The 13,292-nt window shown below is 35.0% G+C and overlaps 1 protein-coding gene and 1 non-coding gene across 4 annotated transcripts; one reads left to right on the top strand and one right to left on the bottom strand.

Annotated features, from left to right (window-relative positions):
* Positions 1-653: 653 nt before the first annotated feature.
* Positions 654-726, bottom strand: TRNAA-AGC (transfer RNA alanine (anticodon AGC)). The gene has a single exon. It is a non-coding gene; the product is annotated as a tRNA-Ala (tRNA).
* Positions 727-952: 226 nt separating this feature from the next.
* On the top strand, positions 953-13,031 carry LOC126692396 (uncharacterized). 3 transcript variants are annotated; one of them, XM_050387989.1, is made up of 24 exons: positions 953-1,119; positions 1,746-1,876; positions 2,486-2,570; positions 3,478-3,531; positions 4,045-4,136; positions 4,234-4,337; positions 5,350-5,425; positions 6,347-6,803; positions 7,400-7,732; positions 7,895-8,101; positions 8,194-8,292; positions 8,376-8,448; positions 9,269-9,396; positions 9,517-9,811; positions 9,899-10,134; positions 10,216-10,340; positions 10,560-10,677; positions 10,813-10,868; positions 10,985-11,078; positions 11,172-11,361; positions 11,591-11,662; positions 11,746-11,849; positions 11,952-12,014; positions 12,579-13,031. In XM_050387989.1, exons 1-24 carry the CDS (start codon positions 1,072-1,074, stop codon positions 12,687-12,689), a joined length of 3,351 nt encoding a protein of 1,116 aa, XP_050243946.1. In that variant the 5' UTR covers positions 953-1,071; the 3' UTR covers positions 12,690-13,031. The 3 variants fall into 3 exon arrangements, with proteins under 3 accessions (XP_050243946.1, XP_050243947.1, XP_050243948.1); XM_050387990.1 differs by lacking the exon at positions 953-1,119 and having other exon boundaries at positions 1,776-1,876; positions 3,447-3,531; XM_050387991.1 differs by lacking the exons at positions 953-1,119; positions 1,746-1,876 and having other exon boundaries at positions 2,506-2,570; positions 3,453-3,531.
* The last annotated feature ends 261 nt before the right edge of the window (positions 13,032-13,292 follow it).

Below are 13,292 nucleotides of genomic sequence, written 5' to 3'. Positions count from 1 at the left end.
TAATTTTTTTTTTTTTAGCTCTCAGCTACGGTGCACATCTATCTATAGATGTGCACTGTAACAATGAAGTTAAAAAAAATAGCTATAGCTCCACTGTTGGATGGTGGTTTTTTGTGTTTTGGTGGAGCTAAAATATAGTTATTTAGCTCCACTGTTATGAGTGCTCTTAGCATTGAACCAAGCCAAACTAATGATATGACATGATCTAACTCAAGTTTGATTTGAGTATCTCTAGTGGCACAAATTTTTCCACAACTTTACCACAATTTTGCTATGTGATGCCATTCGTGAGTAATGAAAATAAAAAATAATAGGTCCCTGTAGATCTATGATTTTACCATTCATATGTCGCTTTCTAATAAAGTTGTAAAAAAATCTGTGGCAATATACTTACTCCCCGGATTTTGATGATTTGTGGTCTGTGCAGTGCACTACAGCTAATGAGCTCAGGAGTCATGACTTCTCGATGGAAACACAAGTAGAATTCACGCACCACCATTGCCCAAGAAAGAAAGGTACCCAAAGGCTAATCAATGAGGAAAAAAAAAAAAGTTAAAAATAAAACAAATGAAAAAGAAAAAGGCAAATGGTCGTTATAAATCAAAGATAGTAAAAAACCAAATGAAAAATAAAAAAAAGGTAACGTTTTCAAATGGAGAAGTGGGGTATCGATCCCCATACCTCTCGCATGCTAAGCGAGCGCTCTACCATCTGAGCTACATCCCCGTTGTGATATTCGGCTGCGCAATTTTATATCAAACACTTCATTCCAAGGTTTCAAAAAGTAGAAAAGGACAAAAGCAAGAATCACATAGGACATTTTTACAAATTAAAAACAACGGCTCAATCAAAAATGCCTATTGCATTGACTACAAAACAAAGAACTTCAAAAATAAAAATAAAAATAATAAAAAGAAAAAATAGTGTGTATAAACTATAATAAAGCTCCAAAAAACTTTGCATCGATATAATCACTATAAAAAAAAAATTCAATAGGTAAAAAAAGACCGAAGAAACAAAAAAGTCTCCGGCGAAACCAAAAGATTTCAAATTCTTTCAAACTGAATCGTCATGTTAGCCGCGAAGCGATTGATTCAGAAAGCTGTGCAACACCATCAGGTAATGAAATTCCAGCAAACTCACTGTGCACTGTTTCTCACTCTTTGCCACTTTTGCTTTTCGAAATTCATCACTTTCCATTTCCAAACAATACGTGTTGTTTTTGTAGTTTTACTTGAAATGCGATTGATCTAGGGTTTCATTTCTCACTGAAAATTTCCATAACTGTCGAATTCTATGCGTTCCTTCTTTTCTTTAAAGCTATATTCAATATAATTTTTTTTTTTTAATTTTATATACTAATTAAGCATTTTCATTGTGATTCCTAAGCTATAGTTCTCGAATCTACCAGAAAATTAAAGAAAAGAAAGAAAAAGAGTTCGATGAAGCTCAAGCTTAGTTATATATTGCTAGCTGTTACAAATAGAGTCCAATTTAGTAACGATCGGAAATGTGTGTGTGTGTGTATTATTTTCATGGTGCTATGTTCTTAGCTGAAGAACTTGCTAGAGATACATTAGGAGTTTCACTGATCATTGAAATATTTTCAATTTCTTTGAATTTGTTTTTTGTTGAACTTAAATGTGCTCAATGTGTGATGTTATATATTGTATATGTATATGTATATGAACTTTTTAGGGTGTCACTGATTATAGAGATTTGTTTGTTTGTTTGTTTTGATTTAGCGTAAAGTGCAACATGGTGATTTGACAACGGAAGACTTGGATCCGCGGGTTGCTGTTCACTATGGTGTTCCATCTACGGCTTCGGTTCTTGCTTTCGACCCCATTCAGCGCCTTTTGGCCATTGGGACTCTGTGAGTTGAAATTTGTAGTCTTTGTTTCTGGTATTGGTAGAAGTTTAAAGCTACAAGCTAGGTTTGATAGTGTTCATTAGTTATTTGCAAGTATCCGTTTGATACTAATATTAGAATATATGATAAATTCCGTATTATTCAGGTTTTTTTTGGCAAATGTGATTTGTCTATAGATAAATTTTGGGATTTTAGCGAGATGATCCTCGTGATGTCAAATGATAATCAACATCTATATATTGTGGCGCATATAATTGACAATAGTGAACTGAAATTGAATAGGTTCGTGCGCTGCCCATTTGGTTCAACTTATTTTTCAGCCTTTTGAAAAGGTTGTACCTAGAAAAAAGTGAAGTTTAAAAAAGCAGTACTTTGAAGAAGTGAAGTTTCAAACTGCAGTGCCAAGCGGGCCTCTGTTGGTTGGTGGGATTGGTATCGCTATCAGGCAATTTAACCTTGCTGCACAAAAGTTCCCTTGTGCAAAGTGATAACTGTGTGCATGACATTTATCATGACATTAGAACTCTTAATTGCATCATTTAGTGACTTAAATTAAAAAATGGAGAATGCAGGGCACAAAATGGTGTCCTTATCACTTTGATTCTACTGCAGGGATGGGAGAATTAAAGTTATTGGTGGAGATGGGATTGAAGGACTTCTGATATCCCCAAAGCAATTGCCTTACAAACACATAGAGGTAAGTACATTTAGTATTCAGTTGATTTTAATGTTTGCAAGTACTTTTGATAGAGTTAAGGGAGAATACTGCTGCCATTTTGACAAAAAAGAAAATGTCAATCTTAATATGAATATTATCAAGTTAATGCTTGCAGTTTATCCTTAAAAAGGAAAAAATGAAACCTATTTCAGCAGCACTTTTCTATTATGAAGTCTCTCATATTTAACAGAGAAGCAGCTAGAAGCTTGATGCCATTTAGAATCAAATATTTGCAGGAAGTCAAGAAGCATATCCAAATATGATACAAAAAATCATACCAAACTTCCGATGCTGATTTTTGAATGATTCATTGAAAAACTTGGAATATATAAAATATATTTTTATCAGTAAAAGGTAAGTAGTTCATTAAAAGATGAAAAATGAGAGTCACAGTATACAGGAATTATACTACAGTACAAATCAAAAAAAGGAAAAGAAAATAAGATTCAGCATACAGAGATACTATCTATCAAGGGCAATAAATCTGAAGGACAATTAGGGGATATGGAATGAGCCTGATGCCATGAGAGTAGCAAGCATTCCTTCCTGTCATAGAAACATACAGATAACATGAGTGATGTTGCTCTGGTTGACATAGGCAAAAAAGGATAGGTTCTCTTTGCACCTGTAAAGGTTTTTAAATGAGTGTTTGGGAGTACTACAAGATAAAAGTTATAACAATGTTGATTTTGTTACTGATATGCTATACATAGCTTGGACAATTGGATAAACCATGTTGAGTTTTAGAATGCTGTTATTTAGAACCAGTAGGCAATGCTAGTTGATGAGAGCATTATCAACCATTTATCTTTACAAAATCCTGAGAATATTCTCTCTTTCCTTTTTTGTTTTTAGCGGCAGATTGATACTTAGTATCTTTTGGCAGTTTCTACAAAACAAGGCATGTATAGTCAGCATTTCAAATGACAATGATATTCAGGTATTGGATCTTAATCATATGCAAATTTCATATTTCTTATCATTATCCCAAAAAAAAAAAAAAATCTATTTCATATCTACCATGTCTCTAGCTTTTGGCATTTTGGAAGAATTACAAGATAACCTTGTTGAATTTTCACATTTTATGTCTTCTTAAGATTGTTGTGAATGGTCATCCACATCAAATGTCTCTTCATTAATCATTTAGTGCAGTTAGTGATCTTTTGGTAGTTTTTTTTCCAACTTCAATATTCCTTTTAGAGGGATACAATTCGAAAGTTCATTATTTGGTTCTCATCCATATGCATTGTTTTTGGTAATCATGTATCAGAACAATTAAAACATTGCACGAACCCTTCGATATGGGTGGGTGATACTTAGTAACAGCAACACAGTTGACTTGGCAATCTATGTCTTTCATCAGGTGCTATAGTTTTAAATGTTAGGGAGGTGCTTACACATAAAAGTGTGTTTATTTATTCAATCGTTTGATTAGCTAATTTATTTTTGGCAGGTTTGGGATCTTGCGAGCAGGAGTATAGCTGATTCTTTACAGTGGGCATCCAATATAACTGCTTTTTCTGTGATCAGTGGTTCCCACTTCATGTATGTTACTGGCAAAAATTTAAAATTGGTAACAGATCATATTAATCAGGTATTTGACAATAACTTCTTGAAATGTTTACTCTATTACTACATGCAGGTATGTTGGTGATGAGCATGGTTTGATGTCTGTGATAAAGTTTGAGGCTGAAGATGGAAAAATTTTCCAGTTGCAATATCATATTTCTGCAGGTTCTATAAGTGGTAATTTCTCCTTCTCTTTGTTTTTAATGGTTGATAAGAATAATGATGTGATGATGTGACAGTTGCAAGCAATTTTCTACCAATTTACAAAGTCAAGTATTACTTTCCTTGTACAAACTTGTTCTTAGATGCCACAAAGATGCAAGTGGATGTGAATTCTGCAACTTGATATGGACAAATATGTCAATTCAAGCCAAAGAAACTTTCTTTCCCAATCCCTCCATTGCTGAGTTCAGCAATGTAATTCCTTTTTATTTTTTGTCAATTACAATCTTTTCAGGGTCGTATCTTTTGTTTTACACATGGTATAATGGTATCATACTAACATGTGCTAAGAAATTTCTTTTGGCATTAAGTGTGCCAACCTGATAATTGATACATATTCCTTCTCCTTGCTGGTGCAGTCAGTGTTCTTTGATGTATGTGCCAAACTCAATAGGTCATGAATTGTAATTTGATGAGTATTTACATGTGTATTTTTTACATTCATTTTGAGTTGAGATACTACTATTTGTTATCTTAGGACTGACATGTAAGATTGCCAAACAAGCTATTACTCAAATGACATTTCCTCCTTCCTTAATGATGGCATGGAGAGGAAGGTCATGAGTTCAAGACTCATGGGGTGCATGTGTAACTTATCAATAAAAAAAAAAAAAGAAACTAACATGTAAGATCAATTAAGCATGCATATTTATATGATAACCTGTCAAATACTTATGTAACTGAGAGCATTATATCTTAGGAAAGGCTTAGCCACTTTGAGGACAAGTTCCTTGGATTTCATTTTAATTTAACTTTACATCAAATATTCATATAAGAACGACTGGTTTAGTTCTGTTGGTATGCACCTATTGCTTTGAGTTTATATCACTAATTTTTTTAGGCAGGTGGGTTACATGCTTTTGTGATTAGCTACTCAACCTGTATGTCTTGTATTTAGTTATTGAACATATGTGGTTTTAATTTGCTTCAATCTTATTTACTGCATCTGTTTTGTGCTATTTAACAGAAGCCACTGGGTTCCCCCTTCCTAATGACCAACCTATCATTGGAGTTCTTCCTCAACCGTGTTCTTCTGGGAATAGGCAAGATGCAAGCAACATTAAGGCTTTCCACTTTACTTTCCTGCTTTTGATTCTGAAACAGGAACGGTTTACAATTATTTTTAATGTTGCCAAATATGTTACCTATTCAGGAATATTTTGTTTTTAGATTAACGTACTAAATTGCTAACGGTTTAGACTAATATAAGCAGAAATTATGCTTAAATAATGCCCAGCCATGGCTCTCCTAAAGTTATTCTTTCAAGTGTAACAAAAAAGATTAGAAAATATGTTTGTTTGAAACCCATGATTAAAGTTCCATGTTTCTCGCTAAGCAATGAGTGATGCTTTCAAGTCTTTTTCTCTCCTCTGTATAATCACTTTCATTCATTTCTTATTAAGGCAAGTATTAGTGTCATGTTTGCAGCTAAAACCACTGTCTCTCTTGGAATGTCTTATTGATTAAAGGATGTGATCAAAGTACCTCAAACTCATGTATACACTCTCCATTAGAGGGTAGTCTTGGTCATCTTTAGATTTCAAAAGGAACATCATATCAACTTTTTTCAATGTCATGGTAGGAATTAAAGAAGCATTGGACATTGTAGGGGATAATCTTATTAAATATTGGAGGTGGAGGGATTATTGTGATATTCATTAGGCGGGCAGACTATAGTGATATGGGTAGTAGTAAATAACTTCAGATTCAGTCCTTTTTTCCTTCTTGTGTGTAAACTGATTAATGTTAGTTGTTCTATGTCCCAAGAATATATCTAGTCATTGATTTTGTTTGGCATGCAATATAGCTATTTACTAACATTAGTCTACATGATGGAGTTATAATGTTATATCCTTATCACTTGAGACAATAAGATAGATGATGAATAATATTACAGTATATTTTGTCTTTTTGGACTTTTGCAGTTCCTTTTTCATTCCTTTCTTTTTTCTTCTCTTTTTCAGAGTATTGCTTGCATATCAGAATGGATTGATTATTCTTTGGGATATTTCTGAAGGTCAAATTCTCTTTGTTGGAGGTGGTAAGGATCTCCAATTGAAGGATGGAGTTGTTGATTCTTCAAGTGAAGTGGATGCTAATCTTCCCGATGCTACATTGGAACATCATCTTGAAGAGAAAGAGATAAGTGCTCTTTGTTGGGCATCTTCCAATGGGTCCATTCTGGCTGTGGGATACATTGATGGAGATATTTTGTTTTGGAACACATCGTGTGCTGCATCTAGTAAAAGTCAACAAGCTTCATCATCTAACAATATTATTAAGCTACAATTATCATCTGCAGAAAGGAGACTCCCTGTCATTGTCTTACAGTGGTCCAAAAACCAAAAATCCCGTAATGATTGTGATGGCCAACTTTTTATCTATGGTGGTGATGAAATAGGATCTGAAGAAGTTTTGACGGTGTGTTATTCATCTCTAGCTATTTAACATTATCTTTAATATATTTAATTTCATACGGTTGTATTAAAGATTTGATGTAGTTACTAAAACTCCTAAGCTTTCTTGGAAGATATTTTTATTTTTAGAATATATCGATGTGTTTAAAACTGTTGTGAGCTTGTCATAAACAAATAAACAGTTTCAACGAAAAGTTGCTTTCAAAGCAAAATTCTTTCTTTTTCTTTCTTCAGAGAGAGAGAGAGAGAGAGAGAGAGAGGTGAAAAAAACCAAAAAAATAACTCAGTGACAACGCTGGTTAAGATGAGAGTATGACTGTAATTAAAAGTAAATCATGCAAACTTTTGTTTGTTTTTCATCTCTTGTAGATTTAATCTCTGTACTTCTACCCTGGGATTCAGAAAGAATTTCTGGTCTCTACAATGTTTCAGCTTGATCACTTTCAAATAGTAAATATGATTCCTTTGGCCCAATTAGTAACAATGCTGACATTTTCATAGTTTGTTGTCAGTTGAAGCGGGTAGCTGAAATGGTTTTCTACTAGTTTGAATTTCTCCTAGCATCCAAAATCAGCTCTTTAAAATTTCTCAATGTTGCAGGTTGTATCTCTTGAATGGTCAACGGGGACATTAAGATGTGTTGGTCGTGCAGAGCTTACACTTAGTGGCTCTTTCGCAGACATGATTTTATTACCAAATGCTGGGGTGATGGGGGGTAACCAAAAAGCTGATCTCTTTGTGTTGACAAACCCTGGGCAATTACATTTCTATGATGATGCTAGCCTATCTGCCTTAATATCTCAGCGTGAGAGAAGACCATCCATCTCTGCGATGGAGTTTCCTGCAGTGGTACCATCATCTAATCCTTCCATGACTGTGGCAAAGCTCAGTAAGATACCCACTGGGGGGGACTCATCAAAGGCTCTGTTAGAGGTATTTCATTCAATTATCTATCTCTAAAGATAGTGAGGTTGAAACTGTGAATCTAGTAGGTTATTCTGTTATGAGAAATTAGTAGCTCATATATGTGTGTCTGTCTTATATTTTCCAGCTCATTTCTATATTATCATCTTGTCTTCTTTTCTGCTCTCTCAGGTGGCCTCAGTTATGAAACTTGCCTCAACAGTGACTGCAGTTAGTGCTGCCAAGTGGCCCTTGACTGGAGGTTTACCCAGCGAATTGTCTATTACTAAAAATGATGGGGTTGGGAGAATTTACTTAGGAGGTTATTCTGATGGGTCAATTCGGATATGGGATGCCACGTATCCTGTCTTATCTTTAATCTGTCTTTTAGAAGGCGAGGTTAGAGTTCCATCAAATATTTCTGTCATATTCTGTCCCTTGATGAATGGAGGATATATGTTTAATAGTGAATGATCTCATCTGATTGGTAGGTACAAGGTTTGAAAGTGGCTGGTTCAAGTGCTCCAGTAACAAAGTTGGACTTCTGCTCCATCAGTTTAAGGTTGGCTGTTGGCAACGGATGTGGTCTGGTGAGATTTTTTACTGGATGCTTCATTCAAGGCTGTGAGGCATTGCACTATATTATTGCTTATTGTATTTTTGACTTTTCTAGGTTCGTCTCTATGACCTCAAAGGCTGTTCAGATGGGACACATTTCCACTTTGTCACAGAAACTAAAAATGAAGGTGATCTAGATGCCATTTATTCATAATGGGGTACACCTCCATGTTTTCCTGAAGTGTTGCACTGTTTTTCTTTTATCAAGACAACGCAAGTTTTGGCTTTAGTTATGACTTCCCGTCACAGGGAAAAAATCAGAAATAATGCATATAAAAAATTCAATATGATGGACTTTGGAACTTCAATATTTCCAATGGCCTACATCAACATAGATCTTAAAAATCTATATTTTTTTTGGGAAAGGACAATTTTGTTTAATGCTGATTGGAGAAAGATTGGTTGTCCAAAATTTGAGTGGTTAAGCTTCTAAATTAATCTTTCAAAATTTGCAGAATGTGATATGTAGTTATGATATTGAAAATTAACTTATTTACAGATGATGCCTGTATTTGATTACGAAGTTTAGAAGAACCATTAGCTGAATATGAACAGGTTAAAAGTTAAGTGATTCAATGATGTGTATGTGAGTTGTTAAAGAAGAAAAGTCATGCTTGTGACTCGGTAATCGAGGAGTTTCTGCAAGCAAGAGTGGACCAGTTTCCTTTGCAGATCTCTGAACTAAGACTAGGACTCTTTTGCTTACCTTGCTTGATTTGCTAGCCAGCCAAATTGTAGACAGTTGAAGACAAGCTAGCTTTTTAATAATACCACCATTGATTCCTTTAAACCAATAATGAGATTATTCTGAATCTGTTTTTTATTTATTCAAGTACTTCAATATCTTGATATAGTTTCTGTATCTGGATATCTTTTGCTCCTTTATCTTGAAATACAACAATAAAATCCTTATTTTCCCAAATTAAGATTGTTCGACTTGCTTCACAGTTTACATTTTGCCTCAAGGAAAAGGACCTCAATGTAGAGCTGTTTTTTGCCTTCTTAATTCCCCGGTACAAGCACTACAGTTTGCAAATTGTGGAGCTAAACTTGCTGTGGGATTTGAATCTGGTCGTGTGAGTGATGTCATCTAGTTGTTTTATTTCACCTCTTTATTGTTGTAATGAGTTTGGTGATTAGCCAGTAATTTCAACCTTCTTTATTCAGGACTTCTGAACATATTGCCCCTGTTACAGGTTGCAGTGCTCAACACAAGTTCATCGTCAGTTTTGTTCTGGATAGATGGTGTGTCTTGCTCTAGCTTTCCAATAATTTCAATTACTTGGAAAGAACTTACATATACTCATAGCCTTGTCAAAAGCCCTAAGCACTCTGAAACAAAAGTCCCAGCCTACTCTGCAGAGGAAGTAATATTTGTATTAACCAAGGATGCAAAGATTAATTTGTTTGAAGGTGGTACTGGTAAAATTATAAGCACTCAGCCATGGCACTTGAAAAAGCCATCAGTTGCAATTTCAATGTATGTTATAGGCAAGTACAATTTCCTTCTAGGAGCAATTAGATAATTTTAAGTTTGGTTTCACTTATTATAAAATTCTAAGATATTTTGCTCTCCAGCTGTCAGTATCTCTGTCTCTGAATCATCCAGTGAGATGCAGCTGGAGTCCCATGAGGATAGTGCTACCAAGAACGAACCTATGCCCAATAGTACTACAGTTAGCATAAATTCACATGAAGGTGAACAACAGCCCTCTTCAGAAACTGCATGTTCTGAGGAAAGATTGTTGGATTCAATTCTTTTGCTTTGTTGTGAGAATTCATTGCACTTGTACTCTACGAAATCTGTGATTCAGGTCTTCTATCTGCCTTATTTATTTTAGCTTACAGTATTATAAAATTTCCATTTGCAAGCTAATTTGATATAATTTTATTAGGGAAACAATAAATCCATTCGTAAAGTGAAACATGCAAAACCTTGCTGTTGGACAGCAACTTTAAAGAAAGATGAAAAAGTTTGTGGACTGGTCTTGCTGTTTCAGACAGGTGTAATTGAAATCAGGTAAGTGCAGTTTTTTCTTTGCTTTTGTGCTTACCTCAGTAGAATAATCAACAAAATAATATTTACAGTTGTAGGACACCAACCATTCTTTTGATTTATCATGCAATTCCAATGGTTTTGATAGAAATTTCTCTCTTCCACTCTTGTTATGATAGCATGTTCAGCTACCATTAGTAATGTTTGAAATAATTGGTACTGGTGATAACTTTCTTTTGGCAGATCCTTGCCAGATTTAGAATTGGTGAAAGAAAGCTCCTTAATGTCAATTTTGAGGTGGAATTTTAAGGCAAACATGGACAAGACGATGAGCTCTTCTGATAATGGGCAGATTGCACTGGTATTGCTTTTGTGAATGGGGATGTGTGCATTTTTCAGCCAAAGACATGTTTTCACTTCTTAGATCTTGCAGCCTGCAAGTTTTGTAATTTTTTATTATTATTTTGACTTGTCTGATGTTGAGGAACTTCCATAGGCAAGTGGGTGTGAATTGGCGTTCATCTCTTTATTAGCTGGTGAAAATGATTTCAGGTATATTTCAGAACCTAATGTGGCAATACATTCATGAATTCAGGCATGAAGATCATTTTATAACTTTTAAATAAACAAGATAAGGTTTTATGAGGGACTATGCTGTGGTTTTATAGGATTCCAGAAACTTTGCCTTGTCTCCATGATGAAGTTCTTGCAGCTGCTGCAGATGCTGCCCTTAGTTTCTCTTTAAATCCGAAGAATAAGCAGGTTCAAAGAATAATACCCTTTTTTCTTTCAAGTTTTTATTCTGAAGACTGTTGATGTTTTTTACATAGCTTTTCTGACTTTGTGTTGCTACAGGGTACTGAACCTGGCATTCTAGGTGGTATCATCAAAGGTTTTAAAGGGAGAAAAGTTCCCCATACTGAGGATTTTATTCCAAATCCTAAAGTAAATTTTTCTCATTTAGAGGGCATATTTTTGAAGTCCCCATTCTCAGACTCGTCTCCAGCTGTTACAGCTAATCAGGAAGCTGAGGAGCTTAATATAGGTTTTGATCTGTCCACCTGCCCATACACTTGTCTTCCTTTTTGTTGTCTTTCTTGTTTTTACCAGTCTTTGAACCTTTGGGCTTGGACAACAAAACTTGCTACCCAACCACCAAGGCAACAAAGAAGGCTGGTTTTTGTTGTCTTCTTTTGTTTGGTTCTTTTTAGTTGAATCTTTTTCTTGGCTAAGCTTTTCTGTTGATTTTTTCTCACTCTATGTTTTTGGTACAGATGACATCGAGATAGATGAGCCTCTACCAGCGGCGTCTTCTTCATCTCATGATTTTCAAAATATAAAGACAGGTAAATCTGACTTTTTAATCTTCATCTAATGCATGTTTTGACTTGATCAGGTTGGTATTAAAAATATTGTTTTCCTCCTGCAGTGAAGGGGACAGAGAGGGAAAGATTATTTCAAGGGGGGACTGATGATACCAAACCCAGACTTAGAACACCTGAAGAAATCATGGCTACATATAGAAAAGCTGGGGTAATTTCATATGATGGTTTTAGTTTAACTAGTACTGTTTTCCATAATTTAACAGCTCACTGAATGGATTGTCTTATTATCTGATGTGGTAATTAATTTAAGGACGCTTCTTCGGTGGCTGCACATGCTAGAGACAAGCTTGCACAGAGGCAGGAAAAATTGGAGGTAGGTTATTCATTGGATATTTCCATAAGAAATTATTTGGTCTGGATTGACTGTGTTGCTTTACCCTTGGTTACTTTCCTAGAGAGAGAAAAAAATGAAGAGAAAAGTGTGACAGTTTATATGACTACTGTTTTGATGTCAAGATTGAATTTACAGTTTAATCATATCCAAGTTAATGAATATTTTATCGATGACCTTGTAGCCCAATAGTACTCCTTCCTTTCAAGAAGGTACTAGGGTTAAACCTTTTAAAGATAGGATTTGTGGCTGTGGAGATTACAGATGATTACATCCTTTGGAAAGACAAAAAATTATACTCCTGCCTCACCTCGTCCTTGGAATTTTATCAACTTTTCTACTAAAACTTCTTTACTGAGGTGGAAAGTTCTTGAGTGTTGGGCAATCACTTCCACATGGGGTTTACCGGCAACACCATTTTTATTTGAAGTTGTGAAAAAGAAAAGAAAAAAATTTGCAGTGTCACTAAGCTTATTCGAATTCAATTCCAGTAAGTAGCACTTCTTGACTGGCCCCTGAACTAGCGTTTTTTGTTACGTGCATCAGAAAATTAGCAGGCGCACTGAAGAGCTGCAAAGTGGAGCTGAAGACTTTGCATCATTGGCAAATGAGCTTGTCAAGACCCTGGAGGCACGAAAAAAATGGTGGCATATATGAAAAGAAAGTCCGGCTTATCTGTGTGCTTTAATATTTTAGAGGCAAGGGGATTACCACTATACCAGAAATATTCTCAGAAACCTGCAATCGGCTTTCAATAAAGAATGTGATTTGTAGCCTTTAATCAAGCTGACAAGCAAAAGTCCATGCCGTATATGGTGTATCTGAGTTTTCAAAAGCCCTTCATGTAAATTGTGTAACTACGGCATAAATATCATTTTTGGAGAGAGTAAAACAAGACAGATTTTTATTGTTTTATTCATTGTACAAGATTGAGAAAAATGACAAGTGATTGTCTAATTATTGTACAGGATTGAGAAAAAATGAAGGTAAATTATCTAATTGATTATTGATTTCACAGCATAGAAGAAGCCATCAGTGTCATTGGTTTTGCATTGGTGTGGGCCTGAGTGATGGTGGCTCAGCAAGTCTGATGTGTACATGTATCTGCTTACCACCAATAACTAATCCAAAATTTGTAGCTTCAACTCTTCGATGAAGAATTAATCAAACTAAAAGAATCTATTACTTCCAACTCTTCAATGAGGAATTAATCAAACTAAGAGACTACATCACTAGGTCCTTCGATGAGATTTGAAGCTC

Source organism: Quercus robur, chromosome 7, assembly GCF_932294415.1.
Source record: "Quercus robur chromosome 7, dhQueRobu3.1, whole genome shotgun sequence".
NCBI lineage: Eukaryota > Viridiplantae > Streptophyta > Magnoliopsida > Fagales > Fagaceae > Quercus > Quercus robur.
This window is presented reverse-complemented; position numbering and strand designations above follow the sequence as displayed.